Source organism: Pteronotus mesoamericanus, unplaced genomic scaffold (genome assembly GCF_021234165.1).
Source record: "Pteronotus mesoamericanus isolate MK-2021 breed Mesoamerican mustached bat unplaced genomic scaffold, CSHL_Meso_final contig_27, whole genome shotgun sequence".
Taxonomy (NCBI): Eukaryota; Metazoa; Chordata; class Mammalia; order Chiroptera; family Mormoopidae; genus Pteronotus; species Pteronotus mesoamericanus.
This window is the reverse complement of record NW_026555115.1, coordinates 19,583,865-19,604,409: the sequence shown is the minus strand read 5'-3', so window position 1 is coordinate 19,604,409 and position 20,545 is coordinate 19,583,865. Positions and strand designations below refer to the sequence as shown.

Below are 20,545 nucleotides of genomic sequence, written 5' to 3'. Positions count from 1 at the left end.
ATTCTGACTTTACGGATTTTTTGCTATTTTTTTAGTTAATTAAATTATTCCATTGTAGATGACTCTCCAGTGAATTATTTACTATATTAATTACATTGTTTGTTTTTAAGGCTTTTATCCGTTAATTGGGTGGAAGATTGGGCAAGAGGTTGTATGCTTAGCTGAAGGCAATGCAGGAGACACTGGTACTGCCATAAAATGGGCTCAACAACTAGGTAAGTCATCCTGTACACAGATGGCACAGGCCAGAATTAAAGGATGGCAGATCAATAGGGAATGAATGGATTGCTCAAATGAAATGTGAAGTAAACTGCCATATGCTGGAAGAAAATACAGAATGTTATTTTTAGGATATTAGGATAGTAAAAGGCTAGGTGTTAAGCCAGATACCGTAAAGATAAAGAAGAATAGATTTAAGTATATAAAATATTAGAGTGTGTATGGAGAGAGATGCCATAAAGCAAAATTAAAAGAAATATTGGTGAGAACTATGTGTCGCATGTGTCAGAAAAATTAATGAAGATAATGAAAAACAAGGACGGAGGTATAAGTATTTCATATATCAAATGATTAAAAATGCTGTTTAAATTAAATAATCAAGGAAATACACTTTTAAAAATGATGTCATCTATTATCAGAGTTTAATTAGTTCAGTATGCTCAACATCAGTGGGATTGTAGAGAAAATAATACTGTTTTCCATTGGAATGAATATTAATTAGTATGGCCTTTCTTGAGGACCATCAGGCAATATAATTGAATGCAGCCTTTTGTCCACAGCTCTATTTTTGGTTTCCTAAAGAAATAATTAGACAGGTGTGCAAAAGTATATACATACAAGGGTGTTTAATGCAGCAATTAGAAATATTTTCCTACCTAATAATAAAGTATTTGATAAGTAAATGCCAGTGTATCCATATAGTGGGACATATGTAAAAGGGGATGAAGCAGTTGCCTGTGTAAATATTTTTTGCTTTTTTAAAAGTAGCTTTATTGAGATACAATTCATGAACAATCTTTTTAGTATTTTCACAGAGTTGTGTAACCATTACCACAGTCTTGTATGGTTGGAATCATATAATATGTGGTCTTTTGTAACTCGTTTCTTTCAGCCTAATGTTTTTGAGGTTTGCCTTTGTTGCAGTATATGCCAGTTCTTCATTTCTTTTTATTGCTGAATAATATTCCATAGTATAGCTGTATTGCAGTTTATCAATTGATGTACATTTGGGTTGTTTCCTCCTTTTCGCTACTGTTTAATGAATAATGAATAGCCTGTATATTACACAACCATATTTTTTGCGTAAGTTGTGAGACGTTATATACCAAAGTATTAACAATGACTCTCTGATGATTAAATTATGGAGCAGGCTCCGACTTTCTACTTTGCTGTTTGAACTTAGCTGATAAGTTTAAAGACAAAAATATACTATACTCTAATAGAAAACATATACTCTAGGAGGAAAATGCCAAGCCATTTCTTCCTTTCTTTTTTTTTCTCTTTGTCTATAAGCCTTCATCTACATGATAAGTGTAAGATTACTTATTGAAATAAATTTTATTTCAAAGTTTTTTATCACTTAACTCTTCTCAAGTTTACTTATAATTTTTCAGATGTGTATCTTTAGATAACTCTAGATTTTCTGAAATAGAAACTATAGGTTATATATTTCTTCTCTGTTAGTTATATTTTTTATTAATTTTATTTCTTCTCATAAGATGCAAAGAAAAAGCAGAATAATTTCACGTTCATCTTTAAGAAAAGATCAGCCTCGAGTTGTATATGACATTACATGCATATGTCAGTGAGAACCATTTTCGCTACCCATCGGAGCTGAGGCTCCTCTGTTGTGATTCTCAAGTAATGAAAACTCCTTTCTGTGAGATAGAGCTAAAAGGCCCTGACCTAGAAAAGTGATGTGATTTCTGGTAGAGGCACAATACCCTACTAAAGGCCAGTTGCATCTCTGGCAGGAACACAGAATTGTTGGTTTAGTTGGAGGGAGAGAGAATTTAGAGTTGAATTATTTACTTTAAAATTTGAATGCTTGGCATAGCTAAACATTACTGGTATGTGTCTGTCTGAAATTCATACAAAAAGTCAACATCTATTTGAATATCTTTCTATTCTGAGAATTCCCTTTAATGGGTATATCTAAAAGTATAACTACAATGTATTCAGGAGAAACACAGTAAGTAAGAGCTTGAGTAACTGTCATTTCCTTGAAGGTGTGTAGTATGAGCCTTTGTATCCTTGTATGATATGCTGAGCTTGTTTCACTGAGTGGGGCTTCCTTCCATGTCTTTACTGGGTTGTACAACTCAGACTCAGGCATAAAAGCTATTTTAAACCAGTTTCATCTTGATTTTTTGGTGTATTTTCTTAATCTTTTTCACACAGTCCAGTTCTCTCTCACTTCTTTTTCCCTTTGGCCTCCACATTTGGGTCCCTATGTGATCATCTTCTTAATTTTTAATTTGGCTCATTTCTGCTCCCCTTTACTTTGTTCTGTTTTACTATCTCACTCTTATGAATATTTTTATGTCTTCCAGCTTTCTTTCAGTTAACAAGTGATTGAGTGCTCATTACGTGCCTAGAACTGAACATGCTAAGATACCAGTCAAGCCCTGACCTCATGGAGGTTATAGACATTATGAGCACCTGGAAGGACATAATTGTGGGATCAGTGATACCTTTCTGAAGAGAGGGCTTTGTCTACAGAGAAACCCCTAGAGAATCAGGGGTTTCTTTAAAGAAGTAATGTTGGAACTGAGCCCTGAAGAAAGAGTGCAAGTGGAGAAGGTGGGAGAGGCAGTTGGTCAAAGAGCAGTTCATGCAGACAGAACCAGTGAGGAAGGCCCTAACTGACCTATGTAGGGCACTGAAGGAAGTCCCTATTTCTGTTCTATAACTGAGGGAGTTTCCACCTCTGCTGTCCTCTAGTAGCATGAGTCAAGGGACATTTTTTCCCTAGCAGTGCCACTTTTAATTGCTACAGGTCACATCTGCCTGCCTCAGGCAACTCCGATAAGACTTCAGCACACATTTAAATTACCCAGAACTCTTGTTTACTGGGAACTTGTTCCTTCTCTCTGGGTATCTTCCCCAAAAAGCCAGTCTCCCTCATTAGAGGAGATGAGATAAACATTTTCTCAAATGTGAACTAATGTAGGTGGTGGTGAATATGCATGTTTCACTGCTAGTGAGCGGGCCTTTGTACAGGGGCCTGTCTCCCTCTTGTCCTGCTGGCATGACAGACAGTAAGCTGAGCAAGGCTCACCCTTGAGGCTGGAGTGGAACCCAGACATGTAGGGAGCCTGGAGTGCAAACATTGACTTTGTGGACCTGTCTGCTATTGTGAAAATGCTAGATCCTGGTAAGGACCCTCTAGATGTTCTCCATTGCAACCAGCCTCTTGAGCCAAGAGAAAATCCACTCAGCAGTGGAGAAGGAGCTGGCTTGCTCAGCCCTGGGAGAGCTTGCTAACAGTGGACATCACTACTGTTTCGTCCAAGCTGAGGGGAGAGGCCTCATCTTCCTCATACTTTGAGGAACTCAAACTCAAGAGCCAAGGGTGTTCACTTCCTTATCTCTCACTGCCTGCCAACCCCATAAGCCTGACCTGAAAGAAAACAGAGACTATTTAAGATCATAAAGCACCCTGAAGGAAGGTGACCAAGTTCAACTGAGCATAACAGGTGGCTCCTACAGATACAGATGTAAAAGGAGAAACAAGATTAAGATAACATCGACACATTGCTTACCTTGTATTAGGCACTGAGTAAGTATTATGAGGCAAAGAAAAAGACACCTGTTCTCAAAGAGTTTACAGTCCATTGGAAGGCAAGTGTGTGTTTTCTTATTGTCTTACGGTTGTGGAGGTGAGAAGTCTGACCAGGCTAAAATCCAGGGCTGCATTCTTTCTACCGAGTTTAGAGGAGAATCCATTTACTTCCTTTTTCTGGCTTCCAGAACAGGCTGTCTGCCTAGCTTGGCTCATGGCTCCTTACCTCAATCATTAAAGCCAGTAAAGTTGCATTTTACAGACCCTTCTTTTGTAATGATGTCTTCCTCTTACTCATGACAGCCAGGAAACATTCTGGTTTTTGTTTTTGTTTTTCTTTCCCCAAGACTCACATGATTAGATTGGGCCCACCCAGATAATTCTGGAAACTATCTCAAGGTTCTTAACACATCTTCAGAGTCTATGGGGATGTGCAGGTGGGCATTCGCAGGGATCATTATTCTGACAAACAGAGGGAACGTACACAACTTTAGTCAATGCATGAAATATTCAAATTTAAAAAAATGGGAGTTTAGAGGAGAGAGAGGTAACTGAATTGAGGCAGAGAGTAGAGAGGCAGAGGGAAAAAATGGATCCATCAAGTCAATTAACCATTTTTAACCATAAAGCTTTTTATAGCAGGTGAGCAGATAGTGGGCAGGGGCAGGTGAGAGACAGACATTTTCCCATTTATACTGAATTAAAAATCATTTCTTAGCCTCAGTTACGTTTCACCTTACTCATGGGATGTGACTTTAGGGACTCCAGGCAGCATCTTTGGTTTTACACCCAAGGAGTTTTGATCTGGTGTAATGACTTATTACATTAAAAAAAAAAAAATATATATATATATATATATTATTGATTAGGCTATTACAGTGTCCCATTTTTTTTCTCTCCCCTTTATTTTCCTCCACCCTACAACCCCCTCCCACCAGCACTACCTTCACCCCCTTAGTTCATGTCCATGGGTCATGCATGTAAGTTCTTTGGCTTCTCCATTTCCTATACTATTTTTAAAAATTTTTATTTTTAAATCATGTTTATTCTATTACAGTTGTCTCAGTTTTTCCCCTTTACCCTCCTCCACCCATCCCACCCTACCCCCATCTCTACAGTCAATTCCCGCTCTGTTGTCCATGTCCATGGGTCATTCATACATGTTATTTGTCTAGTCCCTCCTCCTTCTTTGCACTATTCTCCTCCTTCCCCATCCCCTCCGGTCACTTAGTCTGCTCCATGTTTCCTTGCCTGTGGTTTATTTTGTTTGCTAGTTTATTTTGTTGAATAGATTCCACTTATAGGTGATATCATGTGGTATTTGTCTTTTACTGGCTGGCTTATTTCACTTAGCGTAATACTCTCCAGTTCCATCCATGTTGTCACAAAAGGTAGGATTTCCTTCTTTCTTTCTTTTTTTAAATGCAGATTGATTTTATTTATCTATTTTTTAAATGTCCAGATCCATTATAAAATATTAAAAAATTTAAATCGATTGTAAAGTCTCAGCAAGTAAAACAACGTGACACCAGTGGAGAAATACTTAAATTAAATAAAATGAGCATTCTAGAAACAAATATATATATCTGTCTAACAAAGTAATGTATGATTAAATTGATATTTCAAATCAATGGGGAAAATAAGGCTTATTCAACAAATAAGGTGCATGGACCACTATTACTAGAAGTAAAACAAATATAGAGCCCTATTTCACACATTATACAAGAAATATTCAGGTGAGTTAAAAATCAGTGTGTAGAATCTGAGGAGTTTTAGGAGAAAATGCAAAATAATATTTTTATTACCCTGAAGTAACATATTCAAACCCAGAAGCTATAAAGTAAAATATTGACACCATGACTATATTAAACATTTAAGACTCTATAGTAATATACATATAAAAAAAGTTAAAGGACAAGGAATAGAATAGGAAAGTATTTGCAATACATCTAAAACATGGTTAAGAGGGGCTTTTGGGGGATTTTTTAGGGAAAAAAGTTCGACAAACCTTTAATCAAAAAATGGATAAAGAATACCAAAAAGTCATTTAAAGCTTTTTAAAAAATAATAGCAATAGGCAAGAAATCTACAAAAACAGGTTTAGTTTCAACCAATAGTAAAGTAACAATTAAAATAGCACATCATTGTCACAATCAGATTAAGTATTAAAAATATTGGTAATATCAAGTATTGGTGACTGAGAAAGGAATGGGGTATTCATAGATTCTTTTTCTTCATCTCCTTAAAACAGCCCCTTTAGCATATTTTGCAGTGCTGCTTTGGTGGAGGTGTAATCTTGTAGCCTTCTTTTGTCTGGGAAACTCCTTATCTCGCCTTCCATTTTAATGGAGAGCCTTGCTGGGTAGAGCAGTATTGGTTGCAGGCCTTTGCTTTTCATGACTTGGAATATTTCTTGCCATTCTCTTCTGGCTTGTAGTGTTTCTCTTGAGAAGTCAGCTGCTAGCCGTATTGGGGCTCCCTTATATGTTCCTACCGGTTTCTCCCTTGCTTCCTTTAGGATTCTCAGTTTGTCTGCGATATTTGCCATTTTAATGATGATGTGTTGGAGAGGGCCTCATTGGGTCCGTCTTGAATGGGACCCTCTGTGCTTCCTGGACTTGTGTGACTTTTTCTCTCTCCAAATTAGGGAAGTTTTCCATCATTACTTTTTCAAACAGGTTCTCTATCCCTTCCTCATCCTCTTCTCCTTCTGGTATCCTTATTATATGGATATTATTACGTTTCAGGTTTTCCTGCATTTCCCGAAATGCCTTTCATTCTTTTTGAGTCTTTTTTCATTTTCTTGCTCTTCCTGGGAGCTTTATTCTACCTTATCCTTCAGCTTGCTGATTCGGCCCTCAGCTTCATTTAGCCTGCTTTTGATTCCTTCTACTGTGTTCTTCAATTCAGAAATGGTATTCTTCATTTCCTCTTGTCTCTCATTGGTAGTTTCTATGTCCTTTTTCATGCTGACATAGTTTGCGGTAAGGTCCTCATAGTTTCCCTGTAGTTTTTGGTAATTCTCTCTGAGCTCACTGAGCTCATTGAGCTTCTTTAGAACTGTTGTTTGGAACTCAGTATCTGATAGTTTACTTGCCTCTATTTCATTTAGTTCTCTTTGTGGGGATTCCTCCTTTCCCTTGAAGTGGGGCGTATTTCTTTGTCTTCCCATTATTTGTGAGACTCTTCTCTTTTGCTTCTGCTTCTTAAGTTGATCTGTCTTGATTTTCTGACTTTGCGGTGTGAACTTCTATGGTTGGAGACTGCTGTTTTTACTTTCTGGATCTGCCTGTGATGATGTCAGATGTTGACCCTGTCTGACCTGTGGCAGTCTGTTGGAGAATTCCAGTAATCTACTGTTTGTGGCTGTCCCCTTCAGCTGTTAATCTATTCTCTCTGCACTCAGCAGGCCGCCTTAGACAGCTCAGGGTGGGATGGAATCCCTCCTGGGGGCAGGGTTATTGGGTCCTCTCATACTGCTGCCGCTCAGGGGAGTGGTCTGCTTGAGCCGTATTTGGGAGGAGTCAGCACAGATATCCCACTGGCTACTCTCCGTTCTCTCCTTAAAGCCTCTGTCTCCAGTCTCTCCTCAGGCATCTCTAGCAGACTCTGGCTCTGCCTTTGCCAGAGCTCAGGGTAAGTGGCTGCGTAGAAAAATTTATGCGTTGGCCCTTTAAATAGCTCTTTGTGTGTCCAGCCATCTGCCTCTGTCAGAGAGCAACCCTACCGCCTTTCACAGCTGGCTGTTATCTGTGTACTTTGTGGGCTCTGGTGCTGTAGACCATGGATTTCTGCTTATGGTTAGACCCCACTATTCCTAAGGGGATCCCACTGGCCATTTAAATATCCGTCTGGTGCTGACGCCCGTGGGCACTGTGCCTGCCTTCTCCAGCCTCTACTGTACTCCTTACAAGTTAGGTTGCGCTAAAGTTGATCCTTCCGTCTGTCTGAGGTTATAAGGCTCCTCTCTCACTCTCGTTTAGTTGTTTGTTCTGGGTGATTTTTCCACAATTTAGTTGTAATTCCAGATTGGTCCTGGGAAGAGGCCAGTGCGACTTCCATTCACTCCTCTGCTGTCTTGCCTCCCCTCTCAAAATAATTTTAAATCAACTTTATTGAGGTTGAATTTACATATAATTAAATTCACCTTTTTAAAACGTTCAGTGAGTGTTGACAAAATATACATCTGTGAAACCACCATCATACTCAATCTGTCTTTTCATCTATCCACATACTATATCTATATATTTATAGTGATTGTGTTTGGTTTGGTATTTTGGGATATAGTTCTACTGGTTTTAAGAACTATATAGACTGAATAACCATTAACACAATCAGGAATGTGACTGTTGTACTAAACACTGTCACCATCCCCCAAGTTACCTATACACTCCTTTGTTTTCAATCCCTATCCCAATCTAATCTGGCAGCAATTTAATCTTTTCTCCATCCCTGTACTTTTACCTTTTCCATAATATCATATACAGTAACTAGATTCATTAAGTATATAATCAGTTGGGATTGTTTCTTTTACTCAGCATAATGGCTTTGAGATTCATCCCATGTTTTTATATGTATCAGTACTTCATTTTATTTCTCTGTGGGAAGAGTACAGACATTTTTTTTCTTCAAATAGTTTTTCTGAAGTACATTCTTTGTCTTCTTCTGGAATTTAAATGATAGAAATATTAGACATTTTCCTAATGACCCCTGAAGCTCTATTTTTGTTCTTTCTCTCTCCCTCCTCCCCCTTTTTCAGGTAGAATGAAACACACACACACACACACAATGGGGTAGTTTCCCCACTCTCTGTTCTACTCCTGCTCCTCAGACCAGAAAGAGGAGGCTTATTTGTACCCAGTATATAGACCCACATTTCTGATTTCAGGCTGTCCTGAGTCTAGGCCAGACTATAGCAGAGGAAGTAAAAAAGCAGGAAAATTTCTGCTGGCTTGGTGGTACTTAGAGTTCCACTGCCAGCCTGCTGGGTTATTCTTCTGGTTCTCAGATCATGTGTCCCTGAGTTCCATCCAGGATTCTTTATTGTATTCAGTGGGAGAGACAGAATAAAGTCTATTTACCCCAAAAGACTCTTCATCAATAAATCCATTTAAGAACAGTTTAAGTGGAAGATTGTTTGGACAAATTCTTCAAGCCAGAATGGAACAATCAGTGAAGAATGTGGATAAACTAGATTTTTTTTTCCTTAATAATCACTTTCAATTTATTTTTCTCCAAGAATATTCAGGCAATTGTGCTACATAATCTAATGATGCTGATCTGTATCTGTATCCTTATTATAAAAAATGCTGTTAGTTCAGAAATCAATGTTTGCAGCTTCAACAATCTTAAGAAAAATCTGCTGAACTATCTTCATCTGTTACCAAAAATGTTCTTTAAATCAACCATCTAGTATGTTTTCCACATTCTGATTAAAAAATTTAAACATTTGAACATGATTTTTTATAAGTATAGATTTCAAAACCAATGTTTTCTTTTTAATATTAGTTTTTAAAATGCTACAGACATTTTGATGTGTTATCTGGACCTTTTGACCAAGTGAATGTGACTTATGGTTCTGATAAGTGTCATTTTGAGTAAAATTTATAATTATTGATTGGTCCTCATTAACTTGACTTTTAATATAAATGTTTCTTAAACTTCTTGTATTTTATCAATTCTTCATTATAAGAATAAAAACATGCTAAAATAAAAGCAACTTAATTAAGGCTGTATAAAGCCAGCAATATTTATTATGACTGATTTCTGAGCTCTTTCACCTGATCTATGTTGTCAGTCCCACATGCTCATTCAGGTGTTACCTTACAAAGAAGGATATCCAAATGACAAATGAAAAGGATTGCAACTTCACTAGTAAGGAAAGAAATACAAATCCAAACCATCATATAATACCAGCAAAATACCTAAAATGAAAAACAGTATCAATTGTTGGCAAGAGTATGCGATAACTGCAACTCTCATACTGCTGAGAGGAGCCTTCAATTGGTAGAACCACTTTGGAAAACAGTATAGCAGTATCTGCTAAAGCTAGTCCTAAATATGAAGATCCTAGGTCTAGGAATTTCATCCCTTGGTATGTAGCAAACAGAAATATAGGCATATGTCCCCCCCAAAAGAAGGCATACAACTATATATTACCCCAAATCTGGAAACTACTCATATGCGTATCAGCTGTAGAATAGTTTAATCAATTGTGTATGGTCATGCAATGGTACCTTGCAGGGGTGAGAATGAATAAAGTACAACTACTGGTAACAAAACAAATGAATCTCATAAGCATGGTAACAAAGAAGTTTGTATCTTGATCCGGGTGTTGGTTACATGGGTGTATTCACACTGTGGAAATACATTGAGCTATACACTTAGGATTTGTGTATTTTCCTGTATGTATTATATAGATATATATATATCTATCTATATATATATATAGATAGATATATATATATCAATATCAGTTAAAAGCACACTAAATGAATTAGATCTTGTTTGTTTTCTGTTTTTAAAATATTTACTTTTGATATATCTATATGTTCCTGACCCTTATTGAGCAGTAGATCCGGTAGTTTTTCAGTTGATTCTCTTTATTATTCTAGGCAGAAGATATATTCATCAGAAAACTGGAATGGGTATTATCCTTAGGAGAATACATTTTTAATGCCAAAAAAGATACAGAATTGATATTTTTAAACAACATGAATATCCTTAAAGAGAAAAGTAAGGCCGGCTGGATACGCAGCCTAAGAGTGCCCTCTGTCTCTCTTGCCCCTTCCATGCGCTCTGAAAATGAGGCCCAGACAGTACTAGAGCAGATTGGCCTTTGTGTTGGCCCTTTCAAATGAGTAACCTTTCATATTAAAGTTATAATAAATGTGGGTGCAGGTAAACACTAGTCATATAACATAATTCTATGTCCCTCGCCAACCCCTTCATTTTGTTTTAGAGTTTTTATTTGTTTGTTTGTTTTTGTGTTTACAGATCTTTTCACAGATGCTGCTGAGACTGAAAAAATGGCCAAAAGTTTGGAAGATTCTGAAGGAGTTTATTTTGTTCCATCTTTTAGTGGATTGCAGGTAAGTAAAAAATATTTAATGGTAATTAAACATTCTGTTCTCATATCCACACCTAAAATTATGTACCTGCCACTTTCTTACCCGAAAATTTGGGTACTCAACAGAACTAAAGTGAAAGGTACATTCTAGGGCTGAGTAACTATGGTTTAACAGTGTGAATTCCATCAGAGAACATAGCAAATTCATCTGGCTTTTGCTTAGAACTTCATCCCTTTGGAAATCAAAGTTGGCAGGTTTAACATAGAACTTTTACATAAGACCTAGGATTGTATTTTTTAAATAAAGACTTTATTTATTTATATTTTTTAGAGAGACAGGAGGGAGGGAGAAAGAGAGGGAAAGAAACCTCGACGTGCAAGAGAAACATCCATCCGTTGCTTTTTGTACACCCCCAACCTGGGACCTGGCTTGCAACCCAGCCATGTGCAACCCAGCCATGTGCCCTGACTGGAATTGAGCCAGCAACCTTTTGGTTTGCAGGATGATGCTTAACCCACTGAGCCACACCAGTCAGGGCAGACCTAGGATTATTTTATCATGATCAAAATAGCCATTTCCCAGTGGAGGGAAATATATCAGTGCTTAGAGAAAGTGTATCATTGAGATTTAGAAAAATAATGGAAAGGTACATATATGTGCCTTTCCCCACATCTGTATGTGTGTATTTTACAGTTCTTAGTAAGTTATATTAAATTTAAAAAAATCCAAATTTCTTACTGTGATAGAGTATTGGTAACTTTGTCTAATCAGAAAGTGAGTCCCATAAAAGACTTGATTTTGTAATATTTAACTGTATTTAATTGAAAGACCTGTGATACTACCTTTAATATTAGTATATTGTTACAAAGATTTTTTTAAAAAAATTCTTCAGGTATATTACTATGAACAAATTTTCTTTTTTTATCTTTTTCTTTTTGAGAAAACTTATACCAGACCTTTTAATCCCACTCTAAATAGCTTCCTTTCAAAAAATAAAATTTTCCTTCTAGTCCATTTCTTACTGTATTATAAAAAATAAGGTACAAAAAAGTTCAAAATTTGAAAGTTTGGATCAGAGAATTTAGAAGCTGGTGAAAAACAATTAGATCAGAATGCTTTAAATCTCTAAAAATACCATTATTTCCAAACTGGATTTTTATTTTTTATATTTTTCAATTTTTATTCTTATTTTTTTTAATTTATAAATTATGTTTATTCTATTACAGTTGTCTCAATTTTTACCATTTTACCCCCCTCCACTCATCCCACCCCCACCCCTCTCCTGCAGTCAGTTCCCACTCTGTTGTCCGTGTCCATTCATACATGTTCTTTGTCTAGTCCCTTCCCCTTCTTTCCACCATTCTCCTCTTTCCCCATCCCCCCTGGTCACTTTCAGTCTGCTCCATGTTTCCGTGCCTGTGGTTTATTTTGTTCGTTAGTTTATTTTGTTGAATAGAGTCCACTTATAGTTGAGATCATATGATATTTGTCTTTCATCAACTGGTTTATTTCACTTAGCTTAATATTCTCCAGTTCTATTCATGTTGTTGCAGAAGGTAGGAGTTCCATCTCTCTCTCTCTCTCTTTCTTTCTTAAATGCAGATTGATTTTATTTATTTTTTTAAATGTCAAAGTTAATTATAAAATATTAAAAAAAATTAAATCCATTATAAGTCTCAGCAATTAAACCTACATGATGCCAGCACAGAAGTAATCAAGTAGATCAATGAAGTATAATGAGCATTATAGAGACAATGGAATATATCTAACAATATAATATGTGATTAAGTTGATATTTCAAATCAATGGGGAAAATAAGGCTTATTCAGTAAATAAAGTGCATGGACCACTATTACTAGAAGTAAAACAAATATAGAGCCCTATTTCACACATTATACAAGAAATATTCAGGTGAGTTAAAAATCAGTGTGTAGAATCTGAGGAGTTTTAGGAGAAAATGCAAAATAATATTTTTATTACCCTGAAGTAACATATTCAAACCCAGAAGCTATAAAGTAAAATATTGACACCATGACTATATTAAACATTTAAGACTCTATAGTAATATACATATAAAAAAAGTTAAAGGACAAGGAATAGAATAGGAAAGTATTTGCAATACATCTAAAACATGGTTAAGAGGGGCTTTTGGGGGATTTTTAGGGAAAAAAGTTCGACAAACCTTTAATCAAAAAATGGATAAAGAATACCAAAAAGTCATTTAAAGCTTTTTAAAAAATAATAGCAATAGGCAAGAAATCTACAAAAACAGGTTTAGTTTCAACCAATAGTAAAGTAACAATTAAAATAGCACATCATTGTCACAATCAGATTAAGTATTAAAAATATTGGTAATATCAAGTATTGGTGACTGAGAAAGGAATGGGGTATTCATAGATTCTTTTTCTTCATCTCCTTAAAACAGCCCCTTTAGCATATTTTGCAGTGCTGCTTTGGTGGAGGTGTAATCTTGTAGCCTTCTTTTGTCTGGGAAACTCCTTATCTCGCCTTCCATTTTAATGGAGAGCCTTGCTGGGTAGAGCAGTATTGGTTGCAGGCCTTTGCTTTTCATGACTTGGAATATTTCTTGCCATTCTCTTCTGGCTTGTAGTGTTTCTCTTGAGAAGTCAGCTGCTAGCCGTATTGGGGCTCCCTTATATGTTCCTACCGGTTTCTCCCTTGCTTCCTTTAGGATTCTCAGTTTGTCTGCGATATTTGCCATTTTAATGATGATGTGTTGGAGAGGGCCTCATTGGGTCCGTCTTGAATGGGACCCTCTGTGCTTCCTGGACTTGTGTGACTTTTTCTCTCTCCAAATTAGGGAAGTTTTCCATCATTACTTTTTCAAACAGGTTCTCTATCCCTTCCTCATCCTCTTCTCCTTCTGGTATCCTTATTATATGGATATTATTACGTTTCAGGTTTTCCTGCATTTCCCGAAATGCCTTTCATTCTTTTTGAGTCTTTTTTCATTTTCTTGCTCTTCCTGGGAGCTTTATTCTACCTTATCCTTCAGCTTGCTGATTCGGCCCTCAGCTTCATTTAGCCTGCTTTTGATTCCTTCTACTGTGTTCTTCAATTCAGAAATGGTATTCTTCATTTCCTCTTGTCTCTCATTGGTAGTTTCTATGTCCTTTTTCATGCTGACATAGTTTGCGGTAAGGTCCTCATAGTTTCCCTGTAGTTTTTGGTAATTCTCTCTGAGCTCACTGAGCTCATTGAGCTTCTTTAGAACTGTTGTTTGGAACTCAGTATCTGATAGTTTACTTGCCTCTATTTCATTTAGTTCTCTTTGTGGGGATTCCTCCTTTCCCTTGAAGTGGGGCGTATTTCTTTGTCTTCCCATTATTTGTGAGACTCTTCTCTTTTGCTTCTGCTTCTTAAGTTGATCTGTCTTGATTTCCTGGCTTTGTGATGTGAACTTCTGTGGTAGGAGACCATTTTTTCTTCTTGGATCTGCCTGTGATGATGTCAGATGTTGACCCTGTCTGACCTGTGGCAGTCTGTTGGAGAATTCCAGTAATCTACTGTTTGTGGCTGTCCCCTTCAGCTGTTAATCTATTCTCTCTGCACTCAGCAGGCCGCCTTAGACAGCTCAGGGTGGGATGGAATCCCTCCTGGGGGCAGGGTTATTGGGTCCTCTCACACTGCTGCTCTATGGGGGAGGAGTCTGCACTGGCATCCTGCCAGCTACTCTCTCCCTTCTCTCCCCAAAGCCTCCGTCCCTAGTCTCTCTGTAAGTGTCTCCAGACCTTTCTGAGCTCCCTTTAGCCAGGTATCTACTGTCTGTGGCTGCCACTCTGCACTCAGCAGGTGGCTTCGAGTGCACAGGGAGCAGTGGAATCCCACCTGGGGACGGGGTTAGGGGTCCATTGATGCTAGTGCCGCTCAGGGCGAGTGGTCTCTGCCTGAGCAAGATGGCTGCTGCCGCATGGGGGATGAGCCAGCACTGAGATTCTGCCGGCTACTCTCTCAGTTCTCTCCCCGAAGCCGCCTCCCCCAGTGTCTCCTCAGGTGTCTTTAGCCCACTCTCCCCCCTCTTTGCCAGAGACCAGGGTAAGAGGCTGCAAATAAAAATTTTGCATTGGTCCTATAGAAGGCTCTTTGCATCTCTGGCCGCCTGTCTCTGGCAGAGAGCAAGCCTGCCACTTTTTGCAGCTGGCTGTTTTCTGTGTAGTTTTTGGGCTCTGGTGCTGTGGGCTAAACATCCCGCTTTTGGTTTAGACCCTGCTTTTCTCAGGGGGATCCAACTGGCCATTTCGATATCCTTCTGGTGCTGCCTGTGGGCGCCCCGCCCGCCTTCTCAGTTTTGTACCACACTCCTTACCAGTTAGATTGTGCTAGAGCTGATTCTTCTGTCTCTGAGGTTACAAGGCTCCTCTCTCGCTCTTGTTCAGTTGTTTGTTCCAGGCGATTTTTCCACAATTTAGTTCTAATTCCAGGTTGGTCCTGGGAGGAGGTCAGTGTGACTTCACTTTCTCCTCTGCCGTCTTGATTCTCCCCAAACTAGATTTTTAAATGATAATTACTTTAATATCTGCGATAATTTTCTTTTATATACTGTATTCTGAAGTTTCTGAACTGCCTATGGAGAGTGCATTGCTCCCTCTTCAGGATGATGTGAAGTGACTGAAGTATCATTCAGGGCTGAAGTGGGAATGAAGCAGGTTTGTGTGATTGAAGTTTAAGGTAGAAGGTTAGGTGCATAGTTTTCAGCGAAGGTAGGATTTAATTAGGTTACTGTGAATTCTTTTGATTTTTAAAAATGTGCTGGTAAACTTAGTGCCTATATCTTGGAAACTCTGTGTTTCATTTTCCATCAATTCATATACCTGTAAAAATCATTGTAATAAAAAAATTAAGTATTTCTGAAGCCCAAAAGATTAGGGGAAACTATTACAGGTGAAGTTTTAAATTTCATACTGATAACAAAAATGTCCCTGTTCTGTCATGATTGCAGCCTGGCAGAATGTTGGGATGGGGAGGGGTAAGGGAATCCTGCAAAGCCCAATATTTTCCAATATAAAATGAAAGTCCTAACAGGAAACCGAAAGTTAATTCAAACAATAATAGTGTGTTGATGATAAGCTGTTTGGAACAGAAGAGAAAGATGGCCTATAAGCTGCCTATAACAGTAACTAGAGAAAACGAGGGATAGAGGGCTGGAAGGAAGGAAGGGGCAGGTATCTGTGATACTTTTAGAATATTGTCACAGCTATGGATAAAGGAGTGCAGGATGTTAAAGGCTCCTCATAGCCTAATTTCTCAAGAAAGTCCACTAAGAAAGGGTCATTGAAGAAACTTGGAGGAGAGTGAGGGTGTCTGGGGCAGCAACTTCAGGGAACGGGTGTGTGGGAGCATCAGGCAGTCCACGGGCTGGCATCAGTCGGTGCAGTCGTGGTGGCTTTGCTCTAGCAGGGCTGTGATCTGGGGAGGGGGATACTCAAGGAGGGTGTTCATGAGAGGTATCAGATCTAGAATCTGTAGCTGTGTACTTGACATTAGGGTTACTGTGATGGTAGCAGTAATAGAGTGAATGGGACTGTGTGCCCAGTACCAGTCTTCAAAGGATAAGTCCTGCCTTAGTGAGGACTCTTAGCTTTGTAAGAAACAGGCTTCCTCAAGTCCCCCATCAGGGGAGCTGCTTTGTTCACGTTTCCCTGAGGACTGGGATTAGAAGAGAGTCGACAAAACAGTTTTGCAGTTCTGAGTGTTCTTTGTGGTTCCTGCTTCCCTGTGGGTCTCCTTTTCTCTTCTCATTATCAGCTTTACTCTGTATCCTTTCTTCCTCATAACTTCTACTTAACTGTCATTATTTCCTTATGCTTCTTCGCAATTTGTAAATGTGTGTACATTTTCCACCTTTTGCCATTAATGGTCCTTTTTTCAGTGTTTCCTAGTTCAGATTTCCAGGGGAGGGAATCTGTAGGACCACCTTCTTTTTTCAAGCTTTAAACAGATTTTGAGTCAGGTGTGTTGACTCCTTACAGTCATAGCAGTGGCAGTGGAACTAGGGCATGACACATGGCTGTTTGAGAAAACAGGGCCTGTGAATTCAGAGTTTCCTTAGGAGGGGATGTGGCCAGCAAGTGCTGCGAATGCCACCTCTGGTTCTGTGGGTGACTGCAATGTCTGAGCAGTGGAAAGGTGAAGGGAAATACAGCATGATGTTGATGTGGACCTAAGAGGGGAAGGGAAATGTCTGCTAAAGCAGACACACAGTGGCCTAGAGTGGTTGGAGAGGTTAGTATAATTTCCTTCTGGTCCCTGTGCTGTGAAAGCCTGGGAACGTCCACCAGCTAGCTACAACTGAAGCCATTTGTCCAGCCCAGAACCAGGTTTGTTACAGCAACCATAAAATAAGTGGAGGGAGCTTCTCAGAATTTGTTGAGGGTTAGGGGAATTTATTTAACAATAGAAGGAAGTATTCAGAAGGTGCAGTGAAAAGGTTATAAAGAAAGTAGTAGTGGGAAGGGTTTTGGTAAAAAAAAAAAAAAAAATGGTACTAGTAACTAACCTTACTATGAATTCCTACTCTGTCCTAAATTCATTTTTTTAAAATTGGTGTTTAAGTACAGTGGTCTCCAGTTTCCCTCCACCGCTTATCACCTCCCTGCACATCACCACCTCCCACCCTAGATCCTACCTGCCTGTGGCTTTGTCCATGGGTCCTTTATACATGTTCCTTGATCACCCCTCCCCTTCTTTCCCACGTTATCCTCTCCCCCCATCCCCACCCTGATTACTGTCAGTTTGTTCTTTATTTCAGAGTCTCTGGTTATATTTTGCTTGCTTGTTTGTTTTGTTGATTAGATTCCGCTGAAGGTAAGATCATACCGTATTTTTCATCCCATGTTTTCACTAGGCTTGTGTCACTTAGCATAATTCTCCAGTTCCATCCATGCTGTTGTGAAGAGTAGGAGCTCCTTCTTTCTTTCTGCTGTGTAGTATTCTATTGTGTAAAAATACCATAGTTTTTTGATCCACTCATTTACTGATGGGCACTTCAACTGCTTCTACCACTTAGCTATTGTAAATTGTGCTGCTATGAACATTGGGGTGCATAAGTTCTTTTGAATTGGTGTTTTGGGATTCTTATGTTATAATCCCGGCAATGGAATCACTGGGGCAAAAGGCAGTTCCATTTTTAGTTTTCTGAGGAAATTCCAAACTTTTCCACAGTGGCTGCACCAGTCTGCATTCCCACCAACAGTGTACTAGGGTTCCCTTTTCTCCCCACCCTAGCCAGCACTTGTTGTTTGTTGGTCTCTTGATGATGGCCATTCTGACTGATGTGAAGTGGTATCTCATGTGGTTTTAATTTGCATTCCTCTGATGGCTAGTGATGCTGAGCATCCTTTCATCCTATGGCCCTGTGTATGTCCTCCTTGGAGAAGTGTCTGTTCAGGTCCTTTGCTCATTTTTTAATTGGATTGTTTGTCTTCTTGGAGTGGAGTCATGTGAGTTCTTCATATATTTTGGAGATCAAACCCTTGTCTGAGGTATCATTAGCAAATATATTTTCCCATACATTTGGTTCCCTTTTCATTTGTTGATGTTTTCTTTAGCTGAGCAGAAGCTTCTTATTTTGATGAAGTCCCTTTTGTTTATTCTTTCCTTTATGTCCCTTGCTCTGGGGGAAAATATTGCTGCTTGGAATATCTGAGAGTTTCCTTCCTATGTTCTCCTCTAGGACTCCTATGGTGTCATGACTTATATTTAAGTCTTTTCTCCATCTTGAGTTTATTTTTGTGTATGTTGTAAGTTGGTGATCGAATCTCATTTTTTTGCACATAGCTCTCCAGCTCTCCCAACACCATTTGTTTAAGGAGCTATTTTTACTCCATTTTAAGCTTCTGCACCCTTTGTTGGATATTAATTGAACATAGGTTTATTTCTGGGCTCTCTATTCTGTTGCATTGATCTATGTGCCAGTTCTTAGGTCAGTACCAGGCTGTTTTGATTACAGTGGCCTTGTAATATAGTTTGATGTCAGGTAATGTGATCCCTCCTACTTTGTTCTTCTTTCTCAAAACTGTTGCAGCTATTTGGGGTTGTTTATGGTTCCATATAAAGTTTTGAAATGTTTGTTCTATGTCTGTGAAATACTTCATTGGTATTTTAATAGGAATTGCATTGAACCTATAAATTGCTTTGGGAAGTATGGACATTTTCATGATGTTAAATCTTCCAATCCATGAACATGGTATATACTGCCATTTATTTGAGTCTTCTTTAATTTCTTTTTTCAGTGTTGTGTAGTTTTCTGAGTACAGGTCTTTTACCTCCTTGGTTAAGTTTATTCCTAGGTACTTTGTTTTTCTTTTTGCTATAGCAAATGGGATTTTTTTCCTGATTTCTGATTCTGATATTTCATTGCTGATATACAAAAATGCCTTCATTTTCTGAATATTGACTTTGTATCCTGCTGTTTTGCCAAATTCACTTATTAGGTCAAGTAGTTTTTTGGTGGAGTCTATAGGGTTTTCTGTGTACACTATCATGTCATCTGCAAACAATGGCAGCTTTACTTCCTCCTTTCCAATTTGGATGCCTTTTATTTCTTTTTCTTGCCTGATTGCTGTGGCTGGAATTTCCAATACTATGTTGAATAGAAATGATGAAAGCAGACAACCTTGTCTTGTTCCCGATCTGAGTAGGAAAGCTTTTAGTTTGTGTCCATTGAGTATGATGTTGGCTATAGGTTTCTAATATATGGCTTTTATTATGTTGATGTATGCTCCCTCTACTCCACTTTACTGAGGGTTTTTCTCATAAATGGGTGCGGTACTTTATCAAATGCTTTTTCCATATCTATTGATATGATTGTATGATATTTTTCTTTTGTTTATGTGATATGTTTATTGATTTGCGAATATTGTACCATCCTTTCATCTCCTGGATGAATCCCACTTGATCATGGTGGATGATCTTTTTAATATATTGCTGGATGTGGTTTGCCAATATTGTGTTGAGGATTTTAGTGTCTATGTTCATCGGTGATATTGGCCTGTAGTTTCCTTTCTTTGTTGTGTCTTCATCTGGTTTGGGATTAGGATGATGCTGGCTTCGTAAACAGTTTTGAGTCTTCCCTCTTCTTGGAGTTTTTGGAATAGTCTGAGAAGGATAGGGGTTAGGTCTTCTTAAATGCTCTGCAAAATTCTCCTGTGAAACCCCCCAGTCCACGTCTTTTGTATGCCAGGAGTTTTTTGATTGCTTCAATTTCCCTAACCTATTATTGGTCTGTTCAGGCTTTCTGATTCTTCTTCAATCAGTTTTGGAAGATTATATTTTTCTAGAAATTTGTCCCTTTCACCCAGGTGTTCAGATTTCTTGGCATATAGTATTTTTGCAGTAATTTCTTTCAATCCTTTGTATTTCTGTGGCATCAGATATAATCTCTCCTCCTTCATTTTGGATTTTATTTATTTGGGTCCTCTCCCCGACCCCCTTTTTTTTAATGAGTCTGCTTAAAGGCTGGTCGATTTTGTTTCTTTTCAAAGAACCAGCTCCTGGATTGGTTGATCCTTTGAATTGTTCTTTTAGTCTCTATGTCTTTCAATTCTGCTCTTATGTTTACTATTTCCTTCCTTCTACTTACTCTGGGCTTTGTGTGTTGTTGTTTCTCCAGTTCTTGAAGCTGTCGGGTTAGGTCATTTGTTTGAAACGTTTCTATCTTTTTTAGGTCAGC

General features: G+C 38.3%; 1 protein-coding gene across 1 annotated transcript in view; it reads left to right on the top strand.

The window, feature by feature from the left end:
• Nucleotides 1–20,545, top strand: part of GK5 (glycerol kinase 5) — a 125,038-nt gene that overhangs the window by 91,368 nt on the left and 13,125 nt on the right. The window contains exons 11-12 of the mRNA XM_054575089.1: nt 111–215; nt 10,781–10,875. Coding sequence (XP_054431064.1) covers nt 111–215; nt 10,781–10,875 — 200 coding nt within the window. The remainder of the gene's footprint in view (nt 1–110; nt 216–10,780; nt 10,876–20,545) is intronic.